The sequence below is a fragment of the Drosophila sechellia genome, chromosome X, assembly GCF_004382195.2.
Source record: "Drosophila sechellia strain sech25 chromosome X, ASM438219v1, whole genome shotgun sequence".
In the NCBI taxonomy this organism is placed as follows: Eukaryota; Metazoa; Arthropoda; class Insecta; order Diptera; family Drosophilidae; genus Drosophila; species Drosophila sechellia.
Genome location: NC_045954.1, coordinates 18,964,456 through 18,981,245, shown reverse-complemented (window position 1 = coordinate 18,981,245; position 16,790 = coordinate 18,964,456). Strand labels below are relative to the sequence as shown.

At 43.2% G+C, this 16,790-nt stretch overlaps 3 protein-coding genes across 8 annotated transcripts; all 3 read right to left on the bottom strand.

The window, feature by feature from the left end:
- Nucleotides 1-57: 57 nt before the first annotated feature.
- LOC6614917 (AT-rich interactive domain-containing protein 4A) lies at nt 58-3,925 on the bottom strand. 3 transcript variants are annotated; one of them, XM_032724649.1, is made up of 3 exons: nt 3,527-3,924; nt 2,574-3,050; nt 58-707 (listed from the first exon to the last, which is right to left on the bottom strand). In XM_032724649.1, the coding sequence occupies exons 1-3, from the start codon at nt 3,530-3,532 to the stop codon at nt 615-617; spliced, it is 576 nt and encodes a 191-aa protein (XP_032580540.1). In that variant the 5' UTR covers nt 3,533-3,924; the 3' UTR covers nt 58-614. The 3 variants fall into 3 exon arrangements, with proteins under 3 accessions (XP_032580540.1, XP_032580541.1, XP_032580539.1); XM_032724650.1 differs by lacking the exon at nt 58-707 and adding an exon at nt 938-1,147 and having other exon boundaries at nt 3,527-3,925; XM_032724648.1 differs by lacking the exon at nt 58-707 and having other exon boundaries at nt 1,991-3,050.
- Nucleotides 3,926-4,457: 532 nt separating this feature from the next.
- LOC6620948 (vascular endothelial growth factor C) lies at nt 4,458-14,564 on the bottom strand. Of its 4 annotated transcripts, none has more exons than XM_032724646.1 (6): nt 14,284-14,563; nt 9,008-9,356; nt 6,864-6,942; nt 6,777-6,803; nt 6,163-6,653; nt 4,458-5,107 (listed from the first exon to the last, which is right to left on the bottom strand). In XM_032724646.1, exons 2-6 carry the CDS (start codon nt 9,293-9,295, stop codon nt 5,015-5,017), a joined length of 978 nt encoding a protein of 325 aa, XP_032580537.1. In that variant the 5' UTR covers nt 9,296-9,356; nt 14,284-14,563; the 3' UTR covers nt 4,458-5,014. The 4 variants fall into 4 exon arrangements, 2 of the variants coding, with proteins under 2 accessions (XP_032580537.1, XP_032580538.1); XR_004362389.1 differs by having other exon boundaries at nt 5,023-5,107; nt 6,038-6,653; XR_004362388.1 differs by lacking the exon at nt 4,458-5,107 and adding an exon at nt 5,347-5,547 and having other exon boundaries at nt 6,038-6,653.
- Nucleotides 14,565-15,022: 458 nt separating this feature from the next.
- Nucleotides 15,023-16,602, bottom strand: LOC116801990 (zinc finger and SCAN domain-containing protein 10). Its single transcript, XM_032724645.1, has 2 exons — nt 16,061-16,602; nt 15,023-15,981 (listed from the first exon to the last, which is right to left on the bottom strand). The coding sequence occupies exons 1-2, from the start codon at nt 16,539-16,541 to the stop codon at nt 15,410-15,412; spliced, it is 1,053 nt and encodes a 350-aa protein (XP_032580536.1). The 5' UTR covers nt 16,542-16,602; the 3' UTR covers nt 15,023-15,409.
- Nucleotides 16,603-16,790: the final 188 nt, after the last annotated feature.

The window sequence follows — 16,790 nt, the reverse complement described above, 5'->3', positions numbered from 1 at the left end:
ATTTTACTTTGGCACCAGGTATTCCCCCAAAAGGCTGTGAATCAAAATACATTTGAATAATTCAATACTTTGTCTGTATTTTCTTTACGCAAACTTAAGTCTAACATTTTTTTACAAAAAAAAGTTACATACAAATGAAGTACGGCGAATAATTGAAAGTCTTTAAATTGTGGACAACTATTTTTGGATGACTTAAAACTTAAACAAACGGAAATCAACAAATGTGTACAAAGCCGCGACAAAGTGAAAGGCGCTTAAAAAGTTATATAAACAAATTCATAAAAGTAATGTACAGGATTTGCGCAGAAATCTCGAAAGGTCTAAAATACTTCGAAAATGTATCTGAAAGTACATTTCTCTGTGGCAAGTAAATATCCAATCGCCAGAGATTTCTGCGCAACCACTTAAAGTTTTTCTTGTGCCGCAGATGCAGAGGGGGGTAAATACTGTGTGTTAAGTTTAGGGGTATTGCAGTTTTAGCCTAGGTTTAATCGATAACTATAAATAATATAAAGTACACGGTGCAATTCCCGGCAATTGCCTTCTCAGTACTCGGGGATTCCCCGCTAGGAAGCTGGCGTCTCTACTTCGTACTCCGTGGCGACCAACTGTCCTCAAACACTGTACAGGGTGGTGTTATCGGGGTCCACCTGTACCGCCTGGACAATGAAGCGTTTGCGGTCCAAGACATCGATGGGTGCAGCCGGCTAGGAATGAAAGAACAAAATCGAATCTATTAATTAACAATTTTAGGTTACTTATCTGGAATAATTCTAGAAGCAGGAAGTTGGAAAGGGTCATAATTGAAATATTTACATTTTTAGGAAGGATTAGACATGCAGATGGAGATATTATCGTTTCTGGGCGGGTTCAATAAACGTTTAAGCAGGACAAGTACTCACACAATGCAACTCCCTTCTCCCATTTTTGCCTCAACTCAGCTATATATTTATTTAATGTATTTTCATTTATTTTTTCAATCCTTAACCAATCGCTAAGCAGAAGATGCTAATATAAGGTTAGTTCTTTTTTCGAGAAAGTTAATTGAACAGTATCACACGAGTTTTAGGTTTCGCAATCGAACAAATTTGTGTGTTGTGTGTGCTGTGTTCTGTGGACTCTAAGAATAATACTCGACATTTTTAATCTAAAACGAAACACAAAAGAAACAGAAGTAAAAACATACATACATACATTTGTAAAGTGACTTAAATTACATAAAATATACAGAGTGTGTGCTAGCAGTTGAACAAACAATAGATTTAAACAAAACCCAAAAACAAGACAGTGGGACCTGAGAACTATGAACTGATATCTACTAAATGTTTTTCACTAATTTATTTTCTACTTTAAGTGCAGAAACCAAAGGATTACCCATTAGTTATTTGCTTTATTTGGGAACATGGCCATGATCAATAGATCAAATAGCCAACTCCTAGCTAGAAACTACACTGCTGAAGAATTCGCGCAGAGTGAATTTCTAGTGTTTTGGAAACCTTTTCAACCTATGCCTTTTAAATTCTATTAAGTAATTCTATTAATTGCCAGGAAACTATCAACTGTACGGGTTGGCTACAATAAATAAGCGAGGAACTTGTTGGGACAGCTTAAGCTAGGGAGCCACCACCAGGAACCAACCGTAAACCAACCAAGGACGAGCACAACCGATCCCCAGACCAGCCCAGACCAGACCAGATCGCAACCAATCCCTGCCCGTGGAGCCTCCGGGGAGCCGGAGCCTCTGGCTAGCTGTGTCCTATCGGGAGCCACTCACGTCGGTGCACATGCACTGCGTCTCATCGAAAACGGTGCCGGTGGTGCAGCTCTGGTTGTAGCGGCAGACGCAGGTGCAGTTGTCGTCCACCCAGTACTTGTTCTCGGCCTGCTCCAGGCACTTGTCCCGGGCGTCTCTGTTGTGGCACTCGCAGCGGCACAGATCCTTGCGATACGACTGGTACACGTTGCAGTCCTCCGCCTTCGTGCGGCAATCGCAGCGGCACTGCGTGTGCTGCTCCACGGTGATGATGGTGAACGGCCTGCGTCCGCTGGTGGCCGCCCGGTCCACCTTGCGCACCCGCAGCTGCACCTGCTCAACCTCCGTCGGCTGGCAGGAGATCAGCGTGGATCCGCAGCATCCATTGCACCGGCTGATCCGTGTGCACGCGGGCATATAGTAGTAATTCGCCCGCTGAGCCCTTCCTCTGCTTCTTAGGTGGCTCCACCACCACGCTGGATTCACTGGTATTGCCCGACTCCTCAGCTGCCGACTGCGAGGCGGTGGACACGGCTCTTGCCGGCGTAGAAGAAGCCGCCGCTGCTGCTGCTGCACTGCTCGATGTGGAAGCCACTACGTTTGTCTGGTTGGGCTGGGCCAGTTTGCTGATGGTCTCGGTCTTCATGGTCTCCATGGGCTTTGGCGAGGCCACTGAATTGGCTCGCACCAGACTCCTACCCTTGCTGCGGTTCGAGTTGCGCGAGGTCATCAGCATGGAGCAGCCCAGCTTTCGATGAAAATCGCCGTATGGTTGCAGAAACTTCTTGTACGCCTGCTTCACCAGATTCATCACACTCACCGTGCAGGGCGTGAAGCCCAGGCGCATGGCGATGAGCTTCCACTGATTCTGCGAGGTAACGCGGTTGTAATGGAGGGCACCTTGTTCCGGATGGGTGAGTGGCAGCTGGTCTAGCGTCTTGCTTTCATTAAAATGCCTGCCGCTCTTGAGGCACAGAGCCGTTCGCCTGAGCGTGGTGATGTCTCCATCGTCGAAGACCACCGTGTACTGCGAACAATCCTGGATCTTCGTAATGGTAGCCTCCACTAGTTCCTTGCGATCTGGATGACGCACCTCCACGACCGCACCGACGCGAAGTTGGCCCGTTGGTGCTTTGATGGCATCATCGGAGACAATGCCGGAGCCTAGGCCCTGCTTGTAGGCCACCTTCACCTTGATATTGCGCACCACCTTGCTGACCTTCGCCTCGCAGAAGGCGCCCTTGTACTTGGCACTCACCTCCGTGCCCACGGGCAGCGAAGGCGGATCGTCCATTTGCTGGAAAGACAAAGGAATTCCAGATTTAGATAAGTTAACGAGAGCACCTTACGCTGATGGGAATGGCTACCATTTTCTTCTCCTGCTCCTTATTCTTTTGGCTTCGATTATATGATAACATAGTGATTCGCGAATTGCTTTGATACATTTCGAATGCTTTAAACAAAGTCGTTTGCAGGAACAATTTACTTAACTAGCTGTCTAACCTAATGAGACTAAATAAGACTCTTTGTTTGAATAAAGCAGAACTAAGCAGACATTCTAAGGACTATAGTGACAGTAGTTACAAATAACGAGGGATCCTCTTGGAATTATCGAGTAGAGTATAGAAGATGGTCTCACTATAACCACCTGTATGATTTCATACGGAATGAGTTCAAAATACGACGTTATTATGAAATATTTCCCATTAACTACCCATAATTGGATCAACTGGCTCGCACCATTTTTGCTTTGTTTTGGCTCATCCCACTCACCTGCATCCTTATCTGGAGATTTCTATGCTGCTGCTGGACCAAGTGTTGGGATCGATCCTACTAACTTTCGCCTGACATCTTCTTCAGGTGACCGATTTAATCCTTTTTTTATGAGTTTTTAATTCTTTTGTTTATCAAATCGAGTGCAGCGTTGTCGTTCTTCTTCTTCCTGCGCAGCTGTACCACCCACAAGGTGGAAATTTCAATATCCCAGCCTCCTGAGCGCAGGATTCACTGCAGCTCTTTTCGAAATCTGGTGGCACCGATCTTAGTCTCTGTTTGCGCAGTTTATTGGACAGCTGGTCATCTGCGGCATCACCTTATTTCGAAAGATACTCCTTTAGTTTACGTTTTTGGCGGATGAAATTTTCGTGAAATTCTAGAGATGACCGGATACCGATAGGCGGCTATTGATAATAGGGTAGTTGCCTATCGAAAGACAACAGCTACTCATATATGGAGCTGCGCTCATACATTTTTAATTGCCCATAGATGGCGTCATTGTAGCATAAGCTTACATAACATATTCGAAATTGAATAACATTTTTTCGAAGTAAGTCTGTACAATTTGTTGAAAAGTTAAAAATGCTCATAGATGGCGTTAATAATAAGGGCTTATTACTCGTAGAGTAAAAGAGTATACTAGATTATACTAGAAAAGTATTTAACTGGCAGAAGGAAGCGTTTCCGACTGTATAGAGTATATATAATCTTGATCAGGATCAATAGCCCAGTCGATCTAGCCATGTCCGTCTGTCCATCTTTCCATTCCTGTATCCTTTCTTGTATATTTTAAATACATGTACCTTACAATGTGATGTTCGAAATTGAATAACATGTTTTACGAAGAAGATTTTTATACTTTTAATATTTCATTTTACTTTGGCACCAGGTATTCCCCCAAAAGGCTGTGAATCAAAATACATTTGAATAATTCAATACTTTGTCTGTATTTTCTTTACGCAAACTTAAGTCTAACATTTTTTTACAAAAAAAAGTTACATACAAATGAAGTACGGCGAATAATTGAAAGTCTTTAAATTGTGGACAACTATTTTTGGATGACTTAAAACTTAAACAAACGGAAATCAACAAATGTGTACAAAGCCGCGACAAAGTGAAAGGCGCTTAAAAAGTTATATAAACAAATTCATAAAAGTAATGTACAGGATTTGCGCAGAAATCTCGAAAGGTCTAAAATACTTCGAAAATGTATCTGAAAGTACATTTCTCTGTGGCAAGTAAATATCCAATCGCCAGAGATTTCTGCGCAACCACTTAAAGTTTTTCTTGTGCCGCAGATGCAGAGGGGGGTAAATACTGTGTGTTAAGTTTAGGGGTATTGCAGTTTTAGCCTAGGTTTAATCGATAACTATAAATAATATAAAGTACACGGTGCAATTCCCGGCAATTGCCTTCTCAGTACTCGGGGATTCCCCGCTAGGAAGCTGGCGTCTCTACTTCGTACTCCGTGGCGACCAACTGTCCTCAAACACTGTACAGGGTGGTGTTATCGGGGTCCACCTGTACCGCCTGGACAATGAAGCGTTTGCGGTCCAAGACATCGATGGGTGCAGCCGGCTAGGAATGAAAGAACAAAATCGAATCTATTAATTAACAATTTTAGGTTACTTATCTGGAATAATTCTAGAAGCAGGAAGTTGGAAAGGGTCATAATTGAAATATTTACATTTTTAGGAAGGATTAGACATGCAGATGGAGATATTATCGTTTCTGGGCGGGTTCAATAAACGTTTAAGCAGGACAAGTACTCACACAATGCAACTCCCTTCTCCCATTTTTGCCTCAACTCAGCTATATATTTATTTAATGTATTTTCATTTATTTTTTCAATCCTTAACCAATCGCTAAGCAGAAGGTGCTAATATAAGGTTAGTTCTTTTTTCGAGAAAGTTAATTGAACAGTATCACAAGAGTTTTAGGTTTCGCAATCGAACAAATTTGTGTGTTGTGTGTGCTGTGTTCTGTGGACTCTAAGAATAATACTCGACATTTTTAATCTAAAACGAAACACAAAAGAAACAGAAGTAAAAACATACATACATACATTTGTAAAGTGACTTAAATTACATAAAATATACAGAGTGTGTGCTAGCAGTTGAACAAACAATAGCTTTAAACAAAACCCAAAAACAAGACAGTGGGACCTGAGAACTATGAACTGATATCTACTAAATGTTTTTCACTAATTTATTTTCTACTTTAGGTGCAGAAACCAAAGGATTACCCATTAGTTATTTGCTTTATTTGGGATCAATAGATCAAATAGCCAACTCCTAGCTAGAAACTACACTGCTGAAGAATTCGCGCAGAGTGAATTTCTAGTGTTTTGGAAACCTTTTCAACCTATGCCTTTTAAATTCTATTAAGTAATTCTATTAATTGCCAGGAAACTATCAACTGTACGGGTTGGCTACAATAAATAAGCGAGGAACTTGTTGGGACAGCTTAAGCTAGGGAGCCACCACCAGGAACCAACCGTAAACCAACCAAGGACGAGCACAACCGATCCCCAGACCAGCCCAGACCAGACCAGATCGCAACCAATCCCTGCCCGTGGAGCCTCCGGGGAGCCGGAGCCTCTGGCTAGCTGTGTCCTATCGGGAGCCACTCACGTCGGTGCACATGCACTGCGTCTCATCGAAAACGGTGCCGGTGGTGCAGCTCTGGTTGTAGCGGCAGACGCAGGTGCAGTTGTCGTCCACCCAGTACTTGTTCTCGGCCTGCTCCAGGCACTTGTCCCGGGCGTCTCTGTTGTGGCACTCGCAGCGGCACAGATCCTTGCGATACGACTGGTACACGTTGCAGTCCTCCGCCTTCGTGCGGCAATCGCAGCGGCACTGCGTGTGCTGCTCCACGGTGATGATGGTGAACGGCCTGCGTCCGCTGGTGGCCGCCCGGTCCACCTTGCGCACCCGCAGCTGCACCTGCTCAACCTCCGTCGGCTGGCAGGAGATCAGCGTGGATCCGCAGCATCCATTGCACCGGCTGATCCGTGTGCACGCGGGCATATAGTAGTAGTTCGCCTCGTCCTCCGCCGGCGGCTTCAGCTCCACGATCGTCGGTTGCGGGGAGCAGCTCGCCGGCGTTGCGTTCCTCACGGTAGCTGGAGATTGAGAATATGGTGATCAGGTATCAGGATAACTATTCAAGGATCAAAACAAGCACAAAGTGCTCAAGAATTCGCGTAAGGAGTTTCATTTTAAAAGGAAGTAAAAGTATTGCTTACATTTCATGATGCTGCGCTTAAAGTTTTCTGCAAAGATAGTTTACAAATAGTATAGTTAGCTAGATATATGGGTGTCCAGATACTCACCCTTGGAGGAGGGCATCTCGCCGGACACATCGTAGTCGGCGGTCACGTTGGTCAGCTCAGCGGACACGGCCAGTGGGAGCTGTAAGATGGATTGGACATGAATTTAGTTCACCCGCACATTCATTTGGACTTAGTCATGGGCCACTACTAGCGTTGCCCATACGAATCGACGACGAGATTCCATTGAAAAACGTACGGCGACTGCATAGAAATGGTTTGAATAAACACCAAATCGACGCCATCGTGCGTCACCCAGTTATTTTGGCCGTATTTCGGTAGCCGTTCCGAGCGGCGGAGGAGCAAGTGAATCCGCATCCACGTAACCCACGTGGCCAGTTCGACTTGCTTTCGGCCAATTTGCACGTACGTATGTAGTTCTGACGCTAGCCATGCTCCGGGCCATGATTCATTAGCTACATTTGCGACTCCAGACGTTAATTGTCCGATCTGGCGGAGATCGGTGGCATATATATGTACATATCCGCAGCTGCGTCACAATGCGGAGAAAGTTCAAGGGCAAATGACAAACGATCGCAGAGGAAGTGGCATATTTTATGATAATGTGATAATAACGATCGTAAAGAAATAAGCCAGGCTAATATATCTATTTTTACAGTGAGCTGTGGGTTCAAATTAGCAACTAACTTAAGGCTTAAGTGACTTTATTATTGATATTATTAGGCCTTAGAAGTGCTTTTTTAATTATTGAATATTTGTATAGCTACGTTTTTAGCAATAATTCCAGCAATAGGCAGCTCAAATATTACCATTTAATTATAAACATATATTTTTTTTAATCAAAACGAATGTTTACCACGAATAATAGATTCTACATATGTATGTATTTATTTATTGATAAGCTTCCGGGAAGCGAATCACATTTTTAACACTAATTGCTATCCGATATCGGAACTGTTTTTGTTTCGACTTCTGTGTCTTGGTGGATATTTGCCGAGTGCCCAGAAACCTATCCCCACTTGTTTACCCAGCCAATATGACAACTCCACCGTAATCCCAAAGAAAAGAAACCCTTCCACCGCCATAAATATAAAAGTGTATATGTGTACATATGAGTATCCCCACGCTTTTCTCGCCGGGAAAGGAAATCTTTTGTTGATCTGGACAGCAAGGCAAACAAAACGCTTGTTCTCGTGGGGGTTAGGGTTAGAAGGTACTGGAGGTGGGGGCCAGTGAGTAACGCCCAATTAAAAACGTAATGCGAATTGTTTGTTTTGGAATCAAGGCGGCACTGCAGCACTATCAATGCCAAAGACAGAAGCAGAAAGGCAAACACTGAGAGAAATTTGGCCTGTACTCTGAAGTAATAGGGAATCCCTTTAAAAGGTATCCAGAAAAGCTATCAGAACTAAAAGTACTAATAAGTGGAATTTGTTAAGTGGAAAATACTTAATAAAATATAATTAAGTGCTCAATTTTATAGATACTTAGTATATTGGATACTTTGAAGTATCTACAAGTTACTTCTTTAATTAAAGAAATATAAAATTTTCTTGGCAGTTACAAAATTTGATAAAAAATTTACTTTTTTACTTTTGGTGCGTAGTTTCTATTCTATTCCTTTTCGCTGCGTGAGAAGATGCGCTGAGACAACGGCGCCACTGTGTCCACCGGCTGCTCCCGATCTTTGGTGGGGTTTGGGGTCTGGGATTGGGGTCTCAGATCTGGGATCTGGGATCGGGTTGGGGTTGGCGTTGTGCAGCGAGGCAGCGCCTTATCAAGCTGCAAACAAGACGCGGTGATGACGCTGACCCAAATAGGCGATGTCTCTGGGCGACACAGTGGCGCCATCTAGATGCAGCCGTATTTTATAGTAATATTTGCTAAATAACAGACTAACTAAAATTCTTAACTCTTATCAAACTCATCAAAAAGCACTTTCTTGGCATTTTATGCAGTGTACCAAAAACCCAAAAATGTAGTAATTGGAATCACCCTCGGAACTTTTTAAAAACCCATTTATTATATCACTCGAATCCTTCTGATAAAACCAAATTTTTTCTACTTGCTTATAGCACTCTGAATTTTCGATAATAAATCTCCTAATAATATAACACTATCAAATAGTTTTCTAATTAGTTTCACTATACTGATGGATGTTGGAGTGATTGTAGCATTTGTCTTACCGTCAATGGTGTTCCGGCTTCCGCGGCTGCTCCTTGGCAGCAGCTGCCCTCCAGTGCACCCGGCGCCGCACCGGGATCGTCCGCCTGGCGGAGCAGGCGCACCTTGGTCTGCGTGGAGGAGGAGGACGTGGCGGCGGCGTAGAAGAACCTCTGCGATGGCTGCCTGTTGTTCGGGGACACCAAGGAGCCCGCCGCTGCCTTGCCGACGATCAGGACGAGGAGGAGCAGTGGCAGGGGGAGCAATGTATGCTGCATGGGTTCTGGGATTCGGATTCGGGACATGGCCATGCGGATGCGATGGAAGAGCACTTTCAATGGCGATGAAGGACACAGAATCCGTTACAATTAGCTAAAACCAAGGGATAATACATCATTACCAGGAAATTTAACGTACTTTCAGCTAAAACAATTTAGTAATAAATTATTAATGTACTATAATTTGCGGAAGTGACCTTCAAATCGAAAGGTGAGTCATGTTTTAAGCATAAATAAATATTTTCGGAATCTCGAAATTCAGCTTAATTTTGTTTGGAAAATTCTTCAAAGCCGCGAAGATTCGAGAACGTAAAGATTCCTTTTCATTTGAAAATTTGTATATTTTTCAATTTTTATTTTTATGCCGGTAGAAGTGTGAAGCCGACTTTTATTCCCAGACTTCCTCTGACTGATTTACGACTTGATATATGTACGGGTCGTGTTGGAAGATGACAGACTCAGAGATTCATATTGTTTTCCTAGGGTTCATTTGCTTTTCCCCCACAATGTCAATTCTTCGGGCAGCAGGTGTGTTCTTCAGGTGTGGGTGACAGGTGGGGGCGGGCGGGCACGTTTTCCATTCGAATTGGGGTCATTTCGGTTATGAACGCGATGTTGTCCAACGTTGGAGGCAGCAAAAAACCTGCGACGGCCAACTTGACATTGATACAAAACGTCTTATCATCACTCGAGGGTACGATATCGTGCGTCAGGCATATCAATGAGACAATCAACCTGCCGGGGGACAGGAAGCACCGGGCGTTAGTCACCAGCGGCACTCGATAAACACCCCTTAATCTCGATTGAAATCATAAAGTATTCGACAAATAACTTACAATGCCAAGTAAACAATTCAATGAACAATAAAATGTATTAGGTGCATAGGGTAAGTCAAGCAATTGTGTCTAGTTCAATATGGCTACTAAACGACTGAGTCACGCATACGCCCCTGGCGCACACTGCTTACACGGTACAAGGCAATGTAATGCCACTACCACTACCACTTTTGGCTATGAATGAGCCGCGTTTGTTCGACCGTTTCTTTTATTATGGCCATGCCCTGACTCATAAATCAGCTACACTTGTGGCCATTAAAGCCCTACAAGCCGGCAAAAGGCGACAGGATTCTTGTGTAATCGCCGGCAATCTAGAAGACTCAAGCGGGAATTCTTCAGTCCGTTTCCTGTCTCTCAAACTCTATTTCGAATGCTAAGTGCGTAGGGTGTTTAATATTTCCTGCATATGGAAAGTAAGCTTCAGCTACTGATTATGTTGCACTCGAAGGAAAAGTGCAATTGGTCGAAAATGAAATCATAGGTAAAATTAGCCAACCGAAGAATTCGCTTTCTGCTTTCGAACTGAAGAATTCGCGTTCTCCTTGTGAACTGAAGAATTCGCGTTCTTCTTCTTATGCTGCTAAGCCAATAAATTTATTTCCAGTGCCGGCTCCACTGTGGCTCTGGCATTTGATGTATTTTATTATTATTTGTTTTTATTCTCGTCGCTCCCTTGCTCTTATTCTTTTTTGCGTGCTGCTTAAATATGAAAATTCTTATTATAGGTCAGTTCGCGTTTCTCTTTCTGTTCTTCTCATTCCCCTTCTTCTTGGGCTGTCGATAACGAAACGCACGCCTAGTGATAGTGATAGGTCCCAGTAAAACATACTATACATATATACAGATTTGTATATAGCTTGCTGGTCAAGGCGCTTTATCAGCCTAGTGAATAGCAAATAAAATATAAATGGCTATTGTAAAATCGCAAAAGGCGTTCATTCATTAAAATGCAAAACAAAAAATAGAAGACGAAGAAGTGAGAAAGATGTAAACATAGCCATATGCTCCCCCATGGATCGGGAAATCTATACATACATATATGTACATATATATTGGAACGGACTGCTAGATTCCAAGAGCTTGCTTCGCTAATTAGTATAGCTAAAAACAAAAAGTGGTTTGTTTTTTAATTAAGTTTAATCGAATTTTGTATGTACGGCGAATGACATTTTGCTGAACAGGATAACAATTTAAAGAAAAATAGTGGGATGCAAGTTTTTAAGGTGGCTTTATAAGCCTTTTTTACTATACAAATAACTTTTAGAATGCATCTTGCAAATTGAAAAGATCTTTATTAAAACGTACAAAGTTATTTTATATTTTTACACATAACAAAGTGTGGAAAGTTTTTTTTCAGTAATTTTAAGAGATCCTGATTTCGTGCAGTGCATGAGGGCAAGACGGAGAAAAGCAAAGTGAGAAGTGGTGCAAAAAACAACACAGGAAAGGAGATAGCAGAAATGGTAAGGGGTGTGTGGAAAGGGGAGGGGAAGGAGAGCAAGATCGGATGGTGTTAAAAATAGCTTTAAGCTCGCCTTGTAACGGGACTCCACGGGAGTTTCAATTTGTGTGTGTGTTTCTGCACTTGTGTTTTAGGTGCAGTGGGTGCACAAGTGTTTATTTGTGGGCTGCAATCGACACACACGAAAATCGGCTATCATTGTTTTCCTTTCTGTTTTCCTTACTTTTCTTGGCTCTTTTTAACAGTTAAACAAATGCCGTTTGATATGACAGACCAAACGTTGTGATTATTTTTATTGCTCTCCCTCCCTCTCTCTCTCTCTCTCTCTCTCACTGTTGCCAGGTGTCACGCACACCTGTGTGATTCATCTTGACATTCCTCTGTGCCGTCTTGTTGTTGTTGCTCTGTTTTTCTTTTTTGGCGGCTGCTGCACAAGCTTTATGTGGAGTAACAGCTGTTAGCTTAACAGCGAGTTCACAATTTCGGAATAATTTCCAATTGGAATTTAAAAGATTTCAAATAATTTACTAGTCTATCTGCAAAGAATTTCGATAGATCCTACGGACTTAAAACAAGATTCAAAATATATTGCAAATTTTTAAACCCTCTATAGGATTTTCGTTCGATGGGTGGGCCGCTGATGATTGCACAACCTGTCACATCGAAGGTCTCTTTAACCCGATTCAACGGTTAACATTGCGCGTCTAGTCAGTTATCAGTTATCAGTTGTTGTTGTTTTTGTTGCTACTGAGGCATTTCGTCAGAGCAGATATTACAGATCGACCAGAGGGAGACGGATAGATGGGAGGAGGGGGAGGGGGAAAGGCAGATTACAAAATTAAGCACGTTTTTAAAATATATACGTATAAATGCGAATACTTATTGCGAAAGCGACAGGCTTTTGTTACTCCTCATACTGATTGCTTTTAGTACCCCGTACTAAAAAGGTGTGCTAACTTTGGCGACATCTGATCAGCAAAGACTTTCCGATGGTGTAGGGTGTCCCAAAAACGCAATCAAGCGACTGTTTACAAGATTTCTCTAAGAATATTGACCTTACAAGGCTATCATATGCATATATCTATGCCTCAGGTATCATATAGTCGATAGACGATACCCATATGATCTGTATTTAGTTTGCGCAGGTGTCACCTGTATTTATTCTCCCACTTTCGAGGCATTCCTTCCCGGTACGTCACCCGAAGATATCAAATCATATAAAGTAATCTCAAGGAGGAAAAGGCGAGGAACCTAAAGGAATCATCTCGGGAACGCGATCCCCAATTGGGCGGTCCACAATTATGCGAAGGGTGTGCCTCCGTCCAGGCAATTGCTCCCCGCACATGAATTCCAAAACAAAAGGAAGACTCGAGCGTTAATGATAAGCCTGCGGAGGCGGGGCGGGCGGAGGCGTGGCAGATCAGGGAACAGGCCCATAGCTTGTCTCCCCGTCTGGTCATTCGCTCAGGCAAATCAATTACAATATAGACATGATAATAACTCCACTGCATCCATGGGCCCATGTAGACAGGGGAGCAGCAGAGCAAACAACAAACAAGAAAACACAAAACTTCGAGCAACAGGAGGGCAATGGGCAATGGACAATGGGCAGTGGGTTCTACAAGCTCTACAAGATAAATTATGCATTTGCTCCCAAAGGGCTCCCAAAGGGATCGGGTCAACGGCGACGTCTGGAATGCGAGTCTAAGATTAACCGATTTCAACTTTTGGAAGGCGGAAATATGGACAAGTTTTGAAAAACTAGGGCATATCTAAAATAATTGTTTTTTTTTAAGTTTAGTGAAGGTGTGACTTCATCTAGGTATAGTTTCCTTTGTAGGATATCAAAGTTCTCCAGTTCTATACAAAATATGCATGTTATAATTTGGAAACGCATATTTGCACCTAAGTTTATATGGCATTTTTATGTTTCTGAACGTGATTGTTTTACAAAACCTAAAAGTAAAATAGTATAATATGCATCAATTTATCACATAATATATAATGTGCGACTTTTGTGAGCAAACGTTATCATTAAACGTGTTTCCTTTTAATAAAAACCCGCAATTGTAAATTCCAAAATAAATTATTACTTAAAAATGGCATTTTAGTAACGAAGTAAATTAAAAAATAAACATGAACTTTGAGCACATTGCCAGCATTAGTTTGTTGAACTTTATTGACGATTTATCCGCAATAACTCGATCATAAACATCTTGATTTATTGCAATTTAAGGCAGCGACTACATTTAAGCCAAGTTCACTTTCATTTGTGATTCAAAAATCTTCGATTCGCACGCGATTTGACGCAGTTCGATTTGAATACCGATTATGCCCGGCTTAGACTTTGTTTTTAGGAATTCAAGCGCAACATTTTCACGGGGGTTTTCCACACAGCCACTGGAATAACTCAACAGCCAGATCAAAAAACGTTAATTGCAATTGTACTTTTTTGTTTTGTTGGTTTTTTTTTTGCATTTGTTAATGATAAAACGGTGTTCTGGTTATTCTCGAAAGCTATTTGGAAAAAAAACATATATATAACAAAAGGCTGTGCGCTGTGGAGAGCTTTTTAAAAGGCCCAGCTTCAGTGGAAAAACATATAAACAATAACAAAAAGCAGTTTCAGTTTAAATGTTAGACGCAGTCGAGGGTCCCTGGCTTGCTTGTTTACGCTGCTGATTTGTGTTAAAATGTTGAAAATTTTGAGAAGCACCACTTACTCTATGAAAACACGGCTCGAAAATTCTGAATACTATGTTTTACACGACGTTCAACAGCACAAATCGGATAGCACAAATCGGTTAGCACGAAACGGTAAACAAACAACAAAAAAATATGTGTGCACAAATGGAGGGTTTTGTATTTGGTAATTTGTGATATATATTTGAGCGCGTCGAAGTTGGTGGTGTTAGCCTCGCGGAGATCGGCGGAGCTGCGATCCAAGCACCAGCAAGTTCCGTTCAAAACTGTCGACTCGTCGGTGTGGGCCAAGTTACTGCGCCCCCATCACAGTCGCCAATAACAATAGCAGTAGCAGTAGCTGTTGCAGTAACAGTAACAGTAACCAGCTGTCGCAGCATTGCGCTCTCCGCTCCGCTCAGCACCTCTCCACTCACATCCCATCCCAATCGAACCGCTCCGCTCAGCGCTCTCTCGATCTTGGGGCCTAGAGCGGAGCGGATGGGATTCACTGTTAACAGTTAACGCTGGGAGAGCGCGATCTCGACTTATGCACACCCTCGCTCAGGAGGCTCGCTGAGATTAGATTTAAATATACACAGAGCAACATTAACAATACTTATGTTGCATTCTATGTATCTTATATTATGATATTTCTATTTATTTGTACCATATGTGTTGAAATGGAGTATAAATATTACTGATAAAGCAGCATTATTTCATTGTTATTTTCATAAGGTTAACAGTACGCATCAATATTCTGTAAACTTTCTTTAGGCATTCTTTGAATCTTTCAGACTTTCCTTAGGCAATATTTCAATTATGCCCGTTTTTATTAACATGACTTCATGTATTGTTATTTTAGTATTCATATAAGTACATTGTCTTTCAGCCATCGTAGCTTGCAATGGTGTAACAAATTCTGCTTGCTATATTAAAGTAACTAATCGCTTATATTTATAGTTCTTAAGGTGTAAATTAAATCGTCTCATAAGCATTAATTTTACAGCAAAAACTAAAATGCGATTTTCAATTCAAGTTCGCTTGGAAAAGCATTTCCGATGACTTATCCATCCATGAATTATCCATTGCTTAAATGTATATAAAGCGTAATTCTGGACGTGAGATGTCGCTCAGGTATCTACGATTCCCGCTAGGATGACTGCCCTACGGATGTTCCTCACTCACATGCCGTTCGAGATCGATGGCCCGAAAGAAGGGCCGCACGCAGAATTCACAGGTGTAATTACCGTGGCAGCGATCCGTCCCCATGTGATCGGTGAGGTGGCACCGCTGGGTGAATCTCTTTCCGCACGTGGGACACAGATGTGGTCGGTGGTCCAGGTGCAGGCTATTAACGTGCTTCTTCAGGTGATCGGCGGTGGCGAAGTCCGCCTGGCAAATACCGCACACATGACCGCGCAAGAGGATGTGAAGACGTTGCAGGTGGGACCGCAGGGCTTCTCGGCTGCCATGGCTCTTGCCACAATAGCAGCACTCCAGGGCGCTGCGTCCGTGGACCTGCTCCAGGTGCCGCATCAGGCTCAGACTGCCGGGGAATCCGTTGGCGCAGAAGGGACACACGAAAACGCTCGGCTTGGCGTCCACAATGCACGACTCCTTGTCCAGGTCCGTGGGCCAGCCAAAGGTGAGATCGTCGTCCCAGTCGATGCTGGGCAGTATGTTTTCAATGTTCTCCTCCAGCATCTCAAGGTCCTCCGTTTCATCAACCTGGCTGTCTGCAGGGATCGGATTGAATAGTATTAATAAGCAGGGTATGCCATAAACATCACAACTACTCGTAAGCAGGATACTTACCTGCATCACTGGCCGTGGACTTCAGGGTACTCAGGCGATGCACCTCCTCGGCGTGCTCCTGCAGCTCCAGCATACCACTAAAGGTCTTAACGTCGTTGCAGTTGTCCGCGCACATGTCGCAGTAGAACAGCGACTGCTGGCCGTGCCAGCTGGCCACATGCCGGTACAGAAACGTGGCGGACGCGTACTTCTTGCCGCACTGCAGGCACAGGAACTGGCCGTCGATGTGCTTTCGCTCCCGGTGCCGCTCCAGCCGGGCCTCCTCGCCGAAGAGCGTCAGACAGTGGCGGCAGACGAATAGACACCTCAACCTGACGGCGCACTGCTGTTCGTGCCGCTTGGTGGCCGTATGACGAGAGAACTCCGTAAAACAAACGCCGCAGTGGTACGAACGCTTCTTGGCCGGCTTCTTCGCCGCCAGCGGCAGGGCTCCGCGGTTATCCGCTCCCGGCGCCTTTGGCCGGATGGGCACCGGTTCCATCAATTTAGTTTGTCCAATTAAAATTGTATTTACAAGCAAAACGGCTTGCTGTCTATCGATATCAGAAGGTGCGATTTGTTATCGATTGACCGCAAGCTGAAAATAAATATACCGAATATATCAATATGCGGTCACACTTACTTCCCGAACTGTTCAAAAACAAAATTCAAAAATTTTTAAATTAAATTCTATATATTTCCAACCATTCCTTCAATCATTTAAAATACTCCCATTAAAAGAGCCCGCTCG

Bases quoted from the DNA above. Each gene is read 5' to 3' on its own strand.
- LOC116801990 (XM_032724645.1), bottom strand. From the start codon at position 16,541: ATGGAACCGGTGCCCATCCGGCCAAAGGCGCCGGGAGCGGATAACCGC. The intron at 15,982-16,060 runs GTAAGTATCCTG...CGATCCCTGCAG, and splicing joins GTCCACGGCCAGTGATGCAG to ACAGCCAGGTTGATGAAACG.
- LOC6620948 (XM_032724646.1), bottom strand. From the start codon at position 9,295: ATGGCCATGTCCCGAATCCGAATCCCAGAACCCATGCAGCATACATTG. The intron at 6,804-6,863 runs GTGAGTATCTGG...CTATCTTTGCAG, and splicing joins CGAGATGCCCTCCTCCAAGG to AAAACTTTAAGCGCAGCATC. The intron at 6,654-6,776 runs GTAAGCAATACT...CTCAATCTCCAG, and splicing joins TAAGCGCAGCATCATGAAAT to CTACCGTGAGGAACGCAACG.